We start from the raw sequence: 15973 nt of genomic DNA on the forward strand, positions 1-15973 counted from the left end.
ATCAACAATGAACACTTACAGAATTCCTATTACAGGCAGTGCAATGTGCTTGGGAGTTAGGGTCATAGGACTAGGTAAATCCCAGCCTCTACCCAGAAGATTGCTCAGTCTGTTCTGCAGATAGAACAGAACCCAATCAACATAGTTAACGAGAACGTGAGATGGTCCCTACAAATGCTGTATTTTGCTGTTCCAGGTACTTAGAAGAACATGTTGTAGAGTTTTTCATCAAACAAATGGAACATGTCACAGAACTTTGCTAAGATGGTTAACTCGACACACAAAGACCAACACCCTGACAAAAAATGTTCCAGCCATGCCAACAAATTACAGAAAGGTCTTGTGAATTTATTAACAGATATCTTTGAGGGGAGGAGAGAACTCTTATTTTTTTTAAGATTTTACTTATTTATTTGAGAGAGAGAGAAAGAACATGAGTGGGGGGGAGGGGCAGAGGGAGAGGGAGAAGCAGGCTCCCCGCTGAGCAGGAAGCAGGACTTGGGGCTCCATCCCAGAACCCTGAGATCATGACCTGAGCCGAAGGCAGACGCTTTAACTGACTGAGCCACCCAGGCGTCCTGAGAACTCTTGACATATGTACTTTTTGGCACATAAGAACACATTTTAGAGGAATATTGTAAATTCTGCGTCATACCCATAAGGCCATCCTTAAGACATACCAGATAGATGGCTTTGGTGGCTCCTCACTGCTTCTAGGGTGATGACTGGGAAGAAACTGAAAAGAAAGGATGAGAGGGGAAGTAGGAAGAAGTCTATTCCCCACACTTGTTATTTCTAGGTATCTGGTAAGAATCTCAGTCCTCACACTTAGGTGTGTAAAGAGATCTTACTTTCTTGATTCCTAAAATTAATGCAAGCCCCCCACGCTGCTGGGTTGGGTGGCAAGTTGAACTCCAGCCATTATGTGTACAAACCCTATGTCCTCCTTGTTTCAACTTTTGGATCCTTCTCAGTAGAAAGAGGTGGTGTGATGGCTGCGTGGGGGAGGGGAAGGAGCACTCGGGTCATTGGTCATCCATCCACATGGGGGAGAGCTCTACTGTCCCAGCCCCCAGACTCCCTTTGGTTTTGTTGGTATGCGCTAATTCTGGACCACACCTGGGCTTTCGGAATCCTTACTGGGGCTGGAAACCTCATTCCAAGATCCTTACTCCACCACTTTTTCTTTCTTTTGGGGTATTTCCCCCTCTCTGGTACACTTCTAGAGTCCCTGCTACTCTCCAACCCAGAGCCGGACCTTTCTTTCTTCCTCCCATCCTTCGATTTTGTGCTCTTTAATACTTTTAAAAATTGAAGCATTCAGAAAAAGTACACAAATCATAATTATACAGCTTAATGAATATTCACAATGAAAATACAACTGATAGAATCACTCTCTCAGACCAAGAAAATAGAATCACAGCAGTATCCCAAAAGCCCTGTCTTGTCGCTACCCCTTCTCTGTGAAAATAAATACCACAGCTATCCTGACTTCTAATATCATTAATTACTTTAGCCTGTTGAACTTTTTTTAAAAAAGATTTATTTATTTATTTTAGAGAGACAGAGACAGAGTGCACCTGCACGGTGGGGAGGGAGGGACAGAGGGAGAGAGAATCCCAAGCCGACTCCCCATTGAGCTTGGAGCCCGTGGGGGTGGGGGCGAGCTTGATCTCATGACCCCGAGATCATGATCTGAGCCTAAATCAAGAGCCAGATGCTTAACCCACTGAGCCATGCGGGAGCCCCTACTCTGTTTTTGAACTTTAGATAAATTGGAATCATACAATATGAACATTTAGCTTCATGTTTCATATATCAGTGAATAGTTTGTTTTTGTTGCTATTAAGTTTTTCTCTGTTTGAATACAGCACAATTTATCCATTCTACTATTGAAGGACATTTGGGTTGTTTCCAGTTTGGGGCTACTATGAATAAAAGTTCTTCTAACTAGGCTCGTACATGTTTTGGGGACATACGTGTAATGTATGTATATCATCAATACCTCAGAGTAGAATCGATGGGTCCTAGGATGTGTTTATGATCAGCTTGGTGGATACCGCCATTTTTCCAAAGCACTTTTGCCAATTTTACTTCTTTACAAGCAACGTATGAGAATTCCAATTGCTCCACATCATCACTGGCATCTTTTGCACACAATGGTTTTAATTTGCATTGCTCTTTGATCGATGAGATTGAGCAATTTTTCATACGTTGGTTGACCTTTAGAATATTCTCTTTGGAGCAGTGATTGTTCAAGTTTTTTGCCCTTAATTTTATTGGATTTTTTTATAAAGATTTTATTTATTTGACAGAGAGAGACACAGCGAGAGAGGGAACACAAGCAGGGGGAGTGGGAGAGGGAGAAGCAGGCTTCCCACCGAGCAGGGAGCCTGATGGGGGGCTCGATTCCAGGACCCTGGGATCACGACCTGAGCCCGAGGCAGACACTTAATGACTGAGCCACCCAGGCACCCCAAGAGTTCTTTAAACCATTCTAGAAATGAGTCAATTTGTCAGCTACAGGGAGAGTAAATACCTTCTTTCAGTCTGTGACTTTCCTTTCCATTCTTAATGGTGTGCTAAGCAACAGAAGGTATTAATTTTAATATAGCCCAATTTATCCATCCTTTCCTTTTTAGTGTGTGTCTGTCCTATTTGAGAAATCTTTGCCTAGCCCCAAATAATTTCTTCTAGAAACTCATTTATTGAAAGGCCATTCTTTTTCTACTATTCTGCAGATCTGCCTTTGTTATAAATCAAGTGTCCATGTATATGCAGGGCTACTTCTGGATTCTTTATTCAGGTCAAATACTACACTTTTTTTTTTTCAAATACTACACTGTCTTAATTACTGTAACTTTATTTTTTTAAATGTTTTATTTATTTATTTGAGAGAGAGCGAGCATGAGGGGGGGAGGGTCAGAGGGAGAAGCAGACTCCCCGCTGAGCAGGGAGCTCCGCTGTGGGACTTGATTCCTGGACTCCAGGATCATGACCTGAGCCGAAAGCAGTTGCTTAACCAACTGAGCCACCCAGGTGCCCCTAATTACTGTAACTTTATAACGAGTCTTGAATCTACTAGTAGAAATCTTTCAACTTTGTACCTTATCTTGATGATTCTTGGCCCCATTGCATTTCCATGTAAATTTTAGAATCAACTCATTAATGTCCTAAAGATAAAAATCCATACTGTCATTTTGGTTTGGATTGCATTGATTCTAGCAATGAATTTAGGGATAATTTACATCTCTACAATATTGAGTTCTCCCATCCATGTGCATTTCTTTTATTTAGATCTTCTTAATTTTTCTCAAAAACGTTTTACAGATCTCTATGTAAAGATCATGTGTATCTTCTTTATGTCTGGGCATTTGATTTTTATGCTGTTACAAATGGTAATATTTTAATATCCTTTTCTAATTGTATCCTAATATAGAAATAAAACAAATTGACTTTTGTATATTGACCTTGATTCTAGCGACCTAGATTGATTGATTCAGTGATTACCCCTCATAGGTTGTGTATAGATTCTCCTCAAATTTTTCCATGTATAATCTTGTCATCTGTGGATAATGACAGCTTTATTTCTTCCTTTCTGATCCATACATTTTTATTTATTTTTCTTGACTCTTGTACTGGTTGGAGTCCTTTGGGACAGTATTAAGAAGAGTGACAACAGTCTCCTGGTTTATCTATCTCAGGAGAAAGCTTTTAATGTTTCACTATTCAGTATTGTGTTTGCTATAGGCTTTAGCATAGATAGCTTTTATCAGATTAAGGAAATTTGCTTCTATTCCTAGTTGGCTAGGTTTTTTTTTTCTTTATCCTAAAAAGACATTAGATTTTATGAAATGCTTTCTGTATCTACTCAACAGATACTTCACCAAAAAAAGATATGCAGATGGGAAATAGCATATGAAGAGATGCTCAGATCATTAGTCATTAGGAAATTACAAATGGGAACCACAATGAGATCCTACTACACAGCCCATGGGATGGCTGAAATGAAGAAGCCTGCTCATTGTGGATGAGGATGTGAAGGAATAGTAACTCTCATACACTAATAGTGGAGACGTACAAAGGCACAACTTCGGGAAAGAGTTTAGCAGTTTCTTTTTAAAAGTTAAACATTTGAGGGCACCTGGGTGGCTCAGTCAGTTAATCGTCTGCCTTTGGCTCAGGTCCAAGTCCTGCGTTGGGCTTCCTACTCATTGGGGAGCCTGCTTCTCCCTCTGCTGCTCCCCTTGCTTGTGCACACTCTCTCTCTCAAATAAATAGGATCTTAAAAAAAAAAACAAAAAAGTTAAACATTTGATCCAGCCATCCCACTCCCGAGTATTTACCCAAGAGAAATGGGTAATGTATAATATGAATATTATATTTATATACATATATATGTGTGTGTGTATATATATATATATATACACACATACATAATGAAAATGTATGTCCACTCAGAAGACTTGTATTGGAATGTAAATAACAGCTTTTATTTGTAATATCCCCAAACTGGCAACAACTCAAATTTCCATCAGCAGTGGATTAATGATTGTCACATTTCTATACAATGAAATACTACTCAGCAATAAAATCAATGAAGCATTGGTACTTCAACAGCATGGATGAATCTCAAAATAATTATGCTGAATGAAAGAAGCCAGACAAAAAAGAATACATGCTACGTGATTCCATTCTGCATCTACTGAGATGATCATATGATTTTCTCTTTTTCAGTTGATCAATATAGTGAATGACATTGACTTTCAGACGTTAACCTACCTTTGCATTACTGAGATCAACTCCACTTGGTCATGATGTATTTTTTTTTTTTGTATACTGTTAGATTTAATTTACTAAAATTTTTCTAAGAATTTCTGCATGTGTGTTTATGAGGGTTATTGATCTGTAGTGGTTCTCCCCTGCCCACCATGACTCTGTCTCATTTTGGTATTAGGGTGATGCTGGCCTCCTGGAATGGATTGGGAAATGTCTTATCCTCTTCAATCTTCTGGGATAGATTATAAAAAATTGATAGGTAGAGTGTTCTATAAATGTCAATTAGGTCAAGTTAGGTAACAGTATTGTTCGAGTCATATATCTTTTTTTTTAATTTTGTTTTTAAGCCAGGCGCCCTCAAGTCTTGTGTATCTTTACTGATCTTTACTGATCTTCTATCTACTTATTTAAATTATTGAGGGAGGAACTTTTAAATCTGACTATAATTGTGGAATATTCTATTTCTTCTGGTAGTACTGTCAGTTTTTACTTCATGTATTTTGTATTTCTTGCAATTGGGTGTATCAGCATTTAGGCCTGTTATATTCTCTTGAAGAATTGACCCCTATTTGATTATGAAATGACCCTCTTTATTGCAGGTAATATTTTTTACTCTGAAATCTGCTTTGCCTGATATTAATATCTAGCTTTCTTCTGATTAGTGTTAACATAGTGTATCTTTTCCCATTCTTTTATTTTTAACCTATTTCTGGGATATATTTAAAGTATATACATATATATATTTTAAGATTTTATTTTATTATTTTTTAAGATTTTATTTATTTATCTGACAGAGACAGAGACAGTGAGAGCAGGAATACAAGCAGGGGGAGTGGGAGAGGGAGAAGCAGGCTTCCGGCTGAGCAGGGAGCCTGAGATGGGGCTCAAACCCAGGACCCTGGGATCATGACCTGAGCCGAAGGCAGACGCCTAACGACTGAGCCACCCAGGCGCCACCCAGGAGCCACCCAGGAGCCCAAGATTTTATTTATTTTAGAGAGAGAGCGTGCAAGTGGGGGGAGGAGCAGAGGGGGAGGGACGAGCCGACTCTGCACTGAGCGCAGAGCCTAATGCTGGGCTTGATCCCAGGACTCTGAGGTCATGACCTGAGCCAAAATCAAGAGTCAGACCCTTAACCAACTGAGCCACCCAGGCGCCCCTAAAGTATATTTCTTGTAGGCAGCATATAGTTAGGTCTTTCTTTCTTATCCCTTTTGACCACCTGTCTTTTGATTGGGATTTTTTTTTGAAATTTAATGTGACTCTTGTTGTGTAGGTTTAAGTTTAGCATCTTGCGGCTTGTTTGCTCTTTGCCCCATCTGTTCCATTTTTACTTTTTCTGTCATATTTTGCATTGAGTATTTTTTTTTTGTTTCTATTTTCTATTTTTTGTTTTTATTTCTGTTTTATCCCCTTTGTTGGCACCTGGCTTGCTTTAGTGGGTGGAGCATGCAACTCTTAATCTCGGGGTTGTGAGTTTGAGCCCCATGTTGGGTGTAGACATTACTCTAAAAGAAAAAGGAATAACTTTTTGCAGTGTTTTCTTAGTGGCTGCTTTAGAGCAAGAGTTGGCAAACTTTGGCCTTTGGCCAAATCTCACCTGCTGCCTGTTTTTATGAATTAAATTTTGGTTTTGATTGATTGTTTATCTTTTCCTCGTTACGAATTGCATTTTTTCATCTTTGCGTGCCTATTAATTCTTAATTGAACACCATATATTTTTCATTTTATTTGTTGGGTGCTGGATCCTTTTGTAGTCCTGCAAATTCTTGTGCTTTTTTTCTGCAGTTAAGTTACTTGGAAACAGGTGGATTTTTTCAAGTCTGGCTGTTAAGTGTTATTATCTGGAACCCGGGCAGCAGCATTTAGTCTAGGGGTAATTTTGCTCTATTTGTGAGGCAAAACTCTCTGCATACTCTATGTTCTAGGAATTATAAAGCTTTCCATTCTGATTTGTGGGAATAGGGGCTATTCCTGTACCTGTGTTCAGGTGTTATTGTTCACTTAATTCTTTCAGTTGATTTTTTTCCCCAACCTTGGGTAGTGTTGTCATGTGTGTATCCTGATCAATACTTAGGAAACTACCTGAGGGGAACCCCGTGCAGGTCTCCAGAACTCTTTCTCTGTGTTGCTCTCTACTCTGGTTCTCGGCTTTGTGAACTCGAGAAGACTGGTCTTTCTGGGCTTCCCGATTCATTTCCTCAACTCAAGAGGACTGCCTGGATTCCTCCTTCCTGGGCTGTGGCCTGGAAAATTCTCCAGGCCGTAAGCTGGGGGCAATCTTACTGCTGACCCATTTGCTTCCCATTTCTCAGGGATCCCCATCCTTTGTGGCTTGATGCCCACTGCCCGGAAAACCATTGTTTCATATATTTTGTCCATGTTTAACTTCTATTTCCACAGCTAGGAGGGCAAATCCAGTCCCGTTTTGGTTGGAAATGGAAGTTCAATTATCCAGAGTGGTTTTTTAAAAATCTTATTTTTCTGGTTGTCTTCCTCAAGAGGGTTGCTTTTGTGCAGGTAGCTTCCCTCCACTTGTGCTCTCTGGCTCTAATTCTCTGTTAAATAAATAAGTAAAATCTTAAAAAAAATAAAACTTTAAGGGCTGCCTGGCTGGCTCAGTTGGTAGAGCATGAGACTCTTGATCTTGGGGTTGTGAGTTCAAGCCCCAGGTTGTGTGTGGCGATTAGTTAAAAATAAAGTCTTAAAAAAATAACAAGATAAAACAAAATAAAACTTTAAAGTGCTCTTTGTTTGCTACATTTGTCAGTTCTCTGGGCTAATTTTCATTTTGTTTTTGTTGGGTAGGTTTTACTGCTGCATATCCAACGCAATCCTCCATCCCTTTTAAAAGTCAGACTTCAACAATTCCGGAATCAGAGAAAAAGGGATTCAATAGTCAAGCGAAGAGATTTTATTATAAAAAGGTAATGACATCGTCTTAAGAGTCTCTTTTAGTTTGGGTTTGAGCGTCGGCAGACAGGCGCACCAGTTGGGCTGGTGCTGTTGCCCCTGTGACCAATAGAGGGCAGTGTCACCCAAGGAGCCACAGCCTCCTCTAGAATCCAGTGCTCTGAGTTTTAAGAATGAGTTGGGAAGGTATTAAATTCAGGGAGAACAACAGTGTCTGGACTTCCGGTGCCACATTGAACCCCCAACAAAGTTTTAAGAAGAAATGTATTTTAAAATTTCTTATAAAAATATAAAATTCAAAAATTGCAGGTATATGAAGTAAAAGGTAAAAATCCTTTTCTCTCCCGTCTCCCCCAGCTTCACTCCTTCTGACAGGAGAGGAAATAATGAGGTTTTCTTCAAATAACATACTAGTAAAAATAAAAGAGTCAAATTAAAATTGCCTTTGTGATGAAGGCCCTCCTCTTTTAAAAAACTTCCTTTAACAGTGTATTATTACTGTTCCTGTTTTTCCTCCATCCTCACCCTCTTCCCCACATATTTCTATGTCCCTTTTCCTCTTCCATCTGGAAAATTCTGCTTGGCTCCTGGTCCTCAGGCAGCTTGGGATTTCATTGGCTAAAGGCCCAAGGGTCTAACCTTCTCCTCTTTCACCAGCAGGGGGCTGAAGCACCTCACAGACGTCCATAGAGTCTTTAAAATTCTTCATTCCTTCATTCATTTAACCAAGATCTTTAGAATAACATTTTTTTGAAGGAGTCATCATCTTCAGCTACCTTTTGCTGCATTCTGAAAACGTTTTTGATCCCATAACCTTGCCAAGATGGCGGAGAGGGAAGGAGGAGATGTAGATTTTGAAGGCAAGTGAGTCAGGAAGGACTTGGGGCGGTTGCTCAGCAAGCCCCTTTGCCCCTAGGCCTGTTCCTGCTTTGTAAACAAGAATGCTGAACAAGAGAATGCTTAAGTTCCTTTCACTTCTAACATTTTAGGATTCTAAGAAAGCAAATAATAAAGAATATAGTATGTGTATGTGCACACGCACACACACATTTATTTTTTTATTTAAAAAAAATTTTTTTAAAGATTTTATTTATTTATTTGACACACAGAGAGAGATAGCGAGAGAAAGAGAGAGAGAGAGAGAGAGAGAGAGGGAGAGAGAGAGAGAGGGAGAGAGCACAAGCAGCGGGAGTGGCAGGCAGAGGGAGAAGCAGGCTTCCTGCGTGAGCAGGGAGCCCGATGTGGGGCTCGATCCCAGGACCCTGGGATCATGACCTGAGCCGAAGGCAGCGGTTTAACCAACTGAGCCACCCAGGCGCCCCCCCCCCACTTTTAATTACTTGACGGTTTTTCCCAAAGATGATAAATAAGGTATTTGTTCAGGAGTTTTCTCTCTTCTCCCCCTAGTTTCTGTGTGTTTTAACTGCCCCTCTGTCTCTCTGTCTCTTCTGTTTGGTGTCTTATTTGTCAAGCCCGTGATAATATATTTTCCATCTCTGGAACACTTGCAATTCCAATAAAAATAATAGCAGCCACCATTTACTGATGGCTTCTATGTGTGCAGTCATTTTTAGACCATATCTCTAATCCTCAGAACAATGCTGAAAGGAAGGGTTTATTATCTTAATTTAATAGGAGAGGAAATTGAGGCTTAGGAAAGTTAAATGACCCACCCAAGGTCATACAGCACAGGGCTTGGCATATAAGAGGCCCTACATGAATATTTGCTGAATCAACATGGAAAGAATTAGACCTCAAACCCAGGTCTAGCTCACTCCAAAGCCTCGTGTTCTTTCCACACACTGCCACACCCCCTTTTGTGGCCTGTGAAGCCACACATTTGATTTATGAAAGTCAGCACGTATGTTTCTGAATAGACCTCAGCAAAACAGCCCAAGCTCAAGAGAGGGAAAGATGTCAAGCAATGAGCGTAGGCACCATCCTACATGATCTAGTTCTGACGACTCAAATCCAGAAACCGAATGGGCCAGTGTTTCGAGGTAGCTTTCCAGCTAGTATTGCTCTTCAGAAAAGTTTTCGCTGAAGGAACCAAGGTGGCAACCTGCCAAAGCTACAGGCAGCATCAAATATAGAAAAAAATCGTTCAGAAATCTGATTCGCACTTTCCAAATGGAGCCACGTTGGTTTGACAATGTGGAAGTTTTAAGTACTTGAAAGCCTTCTGTAAATAAGTATGTAAATAATTTTGTGGCAAGAGCATGGGATCCGTAAATCAGTTTCCCTGCGTTCTGCCCCCTTAAAGAGCTCTGTGCCTTTAGACTGGTCACTTGGCTTTTCTTTTTTTTTTTTTTAAGATTTTATTTATTTATTTGACAGAGAGAGACAGAGACAGAGAGGGAACACAAGCAGGGGGAGTGGGAGAGGGAGAAGCAGGCTTCCCGCCGAGCAGGGAGCCCGATGCGGGGCTCCATCCCAGGACCCCGGGATCATGACCTGAGCCGAAGGCAGATGCTTAACGACTGAGCCACCCAGGCGCCCCCATCGCTTGGCTTTTCTGAGCTTCAGTTTCCTCATCTGAAACATAAGGAAGATTTGGACTATATAATTTTTTAGGTTCTTGAAGCTATAAAAGGAGAAAAAAAATATTCTCGTCCCATGCTCATTATTCTCATTTTTCTTGAGGGAAGCGGACATTGAGAAGTTAAAGATGTTGTTTAACATCACCCAATAATTTAGTGAGGCAATACAAATTAAAAACAGATTTTAAAACTCTGGTGTTTCACCACCCTTCTTAGAACATTAATCGTCCACACCCTGTGCCTGATCTCATAATTTGGTTGTATCCTCATATTAGTTCTGTGACCCATTTAACATCTTTAACACAGAGAACTGGTGTCTTGGGAAATGTGCACTCACCTTATGGGTCTAACGTTGTGGGGAAACACTGCCCAGCTCACGTGCCCCATACAACGCCGAGTCCTGGGTACAAAGAGTCCTTCACAGAGCTCGGCATCTTGACTGGCAATTTGCGCTGCTAGAAATGAAGTCTGCTTCCCTGCACAACTTATGATTATTTACAGATGTGCTGGTGACTCCGTGTGCATGAAGAGACATGCCTCATCTGGGACGGAACAGAGCCCAGGAACCCGATGGACGTTTTCTTCCTCCACCACCCTGTTTCCAATTCCTTTCTGGATGGTGGTCACTGCTTTCCAAGCCATGTAACACTAATGATGTCTTCACATCATTTTGAGAGCAAGGATGTTATAATAGTTAGGCCCTTGCCGGGGATTACCGTTCCATGATTCTAAACCTGACTTACCCCTTCCAGGCTCAAATGAATGAATGCTGGTAGCATAGGGCACTGTATTCTCTAGATGGGCACAGTTTAAAAATACATATTAATTTTTATATGTAGCTTGAGAGTAAATCCACCTTTCCAAATGGTAAGCAGGCCCATGTTTAATTTGTGATGAAATAAAATTAATACTGTTTCACTCACTAATGTGACAAGGCACTGAACCAGGGATATTTTACATGTCAAGGAGATTTAAGTGAAAGGAAGTTCAGTTTGCAGGGGCCACCATGTTCAGGGGATAATTAGCCCAAGTGTGCACTCAGCTGTGTGTTTGAACCACAACGGGCTCTGCCTGACCTTTTTGCTCTGGAAGCCAGACGTCGCCCTGTGGGTCACCAGCACGCCTTCCTAAGGAGTCTGCAGTCCCTGTTCCTGGAAATAAACACTTGGCTGGCACTGACGGCATGCCAGGCACCCCTCGAAGACTTTTGCATTTATTAACTCATTTAATCCCCATAATAACCCTGTGAGCTGAGTCTCATCATTATCTCCGCTTTTCACATAATGACCCAGAGACACAAAGAGGGTTGAGTGACTTGCACAGCCAGGGTGAGGCAGAACCTGAAGGACGCAGGCGGCAGCTTCTGGTTCCAGACACCGTTCCCCGTGTCTCCTGGGGACGGAAGCAGGGACACCCTCCTCTGTGCTCTGACAGCCACTCTCGTGCCCCCAGGCACCTTCTGCTTGGCCTGATGGTAGTAGGTGTGCACGCCGGGACCCTCCATCCCATTCCTGGAACATGTGAGCTGCTAACAGGTCGTGCTGCATCCTTGCGCCTTAGCCTGGGCTCTGGTCCGCCGTGGCCTTCCGCATATGTTTGTTGGGTTGAGTTCTTGCCGATATGCCACTCGGGACTTCCAGGGGCTGCTAATAAGCTGACATCAGATTTGAGCAAGAGGAGGGCTCTGAAAAAGAGAAGCAGGTGTGCTCTCAGGGACAATACCCACAGTAACCAATGCTTCAAAAATGCGGGTTTGACTTCTCTTGTCTGTGTTTCCAGCCCAGCCTGCTGCGCCAGCTGTGTGCAAACAGCTGGTGCCCGTTTTCATCTGTCAGGTGGCCGGTGTCCTGCTGCCTTGGCTCCCCCAAACTTATCTGAGGAACAAAGAAACAGTCTCTTCAAGAGACCTCATCCCGTTTCCCTGCTTGCTCCCTTCGGGCTCCCAGGGACCTTTCACTGCTGACACCCTCCCGCATTCTGAACAAAACAGTGGTGTTTTCTCGTGTGGAGTATGCTCGCTGCCTCTCTCCCTTTTCAGCCGTGACCAGAGGTGCGGAAACTTGATGCCGGACAGAAATAGATGTGGGGTGAGGCAGGGAAGGAGGGAAGGCAAGAAGGGGGAAGGGCGTCTTACAAGGGGCACATCTTAGAGTCAGACAGGTTGAACCAGAAGGGCTTCAGCGGCCTGGAATCCCTGGGCTCCGCAGAAGGGCCCTTTCTGTGACAGTGTCTCATGCTGAAGGCCACTGGTGGGCCAGGTAAAGACTGCTCAAAGCTGCTGCCAACTCCAGCCCCCTTTCCTGGGCTCTCTGGTGGACAACAGGAATGTGGTCTGAACACCACAGATCTCGACACCCCCACGTGCCTCCCTGCAGGTTCACAGATGAGGGGCCTGAGGTCTGGGGAGGGGACGTGCCCTGGGGGCAGATGCCAGATCTCCCACTGTGCAGTCCTCATCACTTTGGCCACGTCAACCTGAGTAAAAGCTTTCTGGCTTCAAGGAAGGCAACAGGGTCGATGGACACATTGTCCTGAGACCTTAAGACTAGAGGCATTTGTAAGAAGAAATTGTTCCCTCAAGGGCCCTAAATCCCTGTGTGGTTTTACCGGTGGATTAACCACAGCACAAGCCTCTGCTTCCATCTCAGACATGTCCGCCTTCTGTTAGATACTTCTAAGCCCTTCAGCAGACCCCCAGTTGTCATTCTTCTTGTGCACTCCTGAGAAATGCCAGCTCACCAGCCCCCAAAAGAAACCAAAGCAAGGTGGACTATCTTTGAAGAGTCAAAAGGCAGCTCTAGTGGGGTCTTTAGCCAACGATCCAACAGAGACGACATTTCCCAAGCCAAGAAACAGTTTGACAAACCATTGATTTGAGAGTATTAATTGGACAGAATTTCTGAAATCAGAACTAGAAAAGTCAGGCTATGTACCTGGCTCCAAGCCAGTGGATGCCAGGCTTCCTATAACCCATGGACATATCTGGGGGGAGGAGATACATGCCCTGTTCCCTGTTGCCTCCTCTTCAATTACCTATCTAACCTATCCCAGGATCAAGTAAACGTAGACCTTTGTTCCACCCTTGGCACCTGCAGGGGCTGCCATTTGGGACTCTAATCTTTCAAAAGGGCTCTCAAAGTGCATTTCAACCAAATGTCACCCAGATGCGTGTTGGGTCGAGGGGTGGGAGCACATCGGCCAGTCCTCCCTTGGTCAGTCCCCGTCTCAAGGTCTTTAACCCCCATGGGAAGGTTTGGCTCCATTGCAGGCAATGCCAAGAGTAGCAGCCACACACTGGCACTGTGTATCGATTCATTTAATCCTCACACGGTAGGGCAGGCCCGGGAGACAACAGTATGGCATCCACATCATCCTCTGGGCACTGGGCAGGCGGGCTGTAGAGCTCAGTTAAATCGTTCTTTTCCCTTCTCCCTCCCCACACCCATTTTTGCTTTGCTGGTTTATTGGTTTTTGCCCTCTGGGGTGGTCTTGGCCAAGAAACCAAGGGTGGCTAAGTTCACCCCAGGTGCAATCACCTGGGTTCTTCTTCCTGGGATCTGCACTGAGAGGCCTAAACTCACAAAGTCACAAAAGGTTAGTCATCGGAACTGTTATCCCAGAGGTGAAAGGTCTGGATTTTTATTGCCCTCCCAGCCAGCCATTCACCAGCCTGTCTAGCAGTTGCAGGAGAAGTCCTGAAGGCTCTGCAGTTGGAGGTTTCCCTCCGAGGAGCTTAGAAACCTACCTGCATGTTGTGTGAAGGTAGTGGTGTGCTGGTAAACCAGCTCTCCCCTCCACAAAGGAAAGTTCTGATTTATAGCGTTTGCCAATTTCTGGGGTGTAAATACTCCCACCTTGCTTTCAAGCTACCACTAGCAAAATCTCTGCCATTCTAACAGTCACCCTCTCAAGCTGCCATCCATGGGCCAGCTCTGACATACTGCTGCCTGGACATCTCAACAGGCAGCCCTCTCTCCCTCCAGGCTAAGAGGTGCCAGCCCTCTTCATATTTGGCCTGGACTCAAACCAGTTTGCGACACAGCGAAATTAAAATGTGATCAAGGTCCAGTGGGGTTGCTGGATTTAGCAAAAGAACACAGGACTTCCAGTTAATTTAGAATTTCAGATAAATGACAAACAACTATTTTAGTATAAGTATGGCCCAAATATTGCATGGGACATACTTACACTCAAATAGCTTTTCACGGTTTATCTGAAATTCAAATTTAACTGGGCAGGGTGGGAGGGAGCAGCCTTGCACGCCTTGTATTTTATTGGGCAACTCTAGCTCCTCAGGCACATGCAGGTGTCCAGAAAATGTGTGTGAGCTGATGGCCGTGTTGAGTGTGTGAGGGGACTGGAAGCCAGAGGTGCACGTCTTCCTTGTTCACTGTTTAAACCTGGGAGAGTCATGGTGATGTGTCCTGCTTCAGCTCCCCCTTGATTTAGGGGCTCTTGCGAAGCTAAGAGGCACCCAAAGGCATTGAGTCCGATGTCTTTCATTTACAAATGAAGAAACTGAGGCCCAGTGACATGACTTGCTCCAGGTCACTTAGCTAGTCACAGCACTGAGACGAAAATTTCCTGATTCAAAACTCTGTGGGGTTTCTTTTTTATCTTACACATTCTCATTTGAAAATCAATTTGGTTTAGTGGGTAAGAGTAGACTCTGTATGTTTGGTGGTGGTGGGGCAAAATGGGTGAAGGGAATCAGAAGGCAGAAACTTCTAGTTATCAAATAAGTCAGGGGGATGTGACGTACAGCATGGTGACCAGTTAGTGATGCTGGATTGCATTTTGGGAGTTGCTAAGAGAGTAGATCTTAAAAGTTCTCATCAGAAGGCAAAAATGCTGCAACTGTGTATGGTGACAGGTGTTAACTGGATTTACTGTGGCGATCACTTTCTAGCATGTACAAATATCGAATCATGCAGTACACACAAAACTAATATAATGTTATGTGTCAATTATATCTCAATTAAAAAAAAAGAGTAGGCTTTGTACTAAGACCACCTGGGTTCAAATTCTGGCCCTGACAGTTACTAGCCATGTGACCTTGGGCTTTATCTCTTTTGGCCCTGTCTTCCCGTCTTTAAAATGGGGATTAAAGGACGCCTGGGTGGCTCAGTCGGTTAAGTGTCTGCCTTCGGCTCAGATCATGGTCCCAGGATCCTGGGATCAAGCCCCACATTGGGCTCCTTGCTCAGTGGAGAGTCTCCTTCTCCCTCTGCCCCTCCCCCAGTTTGTGCTCTCTCTCTCAAATAAATAAATAAAATCTTTAAAAATAAATAAATAAAATAAAATGAAATGGGGATTAAGGGATGCCTGGGTGGCTCAGTGGGTTAGGCGTCTGCCTTTGGCTCAGGTCATGATCTCTGGGTCCTGAGATGGAGCCCCACATCCAGCTCTGCGCTCAGCAGGAAGTCTGCTTCTCCCTCTCCCACTCGCTCCCCTGCTTGTGCTGTCTTTCTGTCAAATAAATAAAGTCCTTTAAAATTAATTAATTAATAGTTAATTAATTAATTAAAATGGGGATTAAATGAGTTGCTGCATGTAAAGTACTCAGAACAGTGCCTAGCACACAGTGAGCGGCCACTCAATAAATAAATGCTAGCCCCACGAACAGCCCCCTAGAAAAATCTCTCCTGGGTTTCCCTGTAGCTCCTTGAATCTGCTCCCATGTGCTGATGTCCTCGGAACCTGGCCTAGGGCGCTGGTGCACCCCTGGTTCTGCCGCCCAT

At 43.3% G+C, this 15973-nt stretch overlaps 1 protein-coding gene across 2 annotated transcripts in view; it reads left to right on the forward strand.

The window, feature by feature from the left end:
* Positions 1-264: 264 nt before the first annotated feature.
* Positions 265-15973, forward strand: part of STPG1 (sperm tail PG-rich repeat containing 1) — a 40528-nt gene continuing 24819 nt past the window's right edge. For both annotated transcript variants that reach the window (XM_088023028.1, XM_028113586.2), the window contains exons 1-2: positions 265-337; positions 7588-7706. In XM_088023028.1, coding sequence (XP_087879154.1) covers positions 265-337; positions 7588-7706 — 192 coding nt within the window. The remainder of the gene's footprint in view (positions 338-7587; positions 7707-15973) is intronic.

Source organism: Eumetopias jubatus, unplaced genomic scaffold (assembly GCF_037043125.1).
Source record: "Eumetopias jubatus isolate StellerSeaLion01/CBP00866 unplaced genomic scaffold, mEumJub1_p1.0 scaffold_4, whole genome shotgun sequence".
NCBI lineage: Eukaryota > Metazoa > Chordata > Mammalia > Carnivora > Otariidae > Eumetopias > Eumetopias jubatus.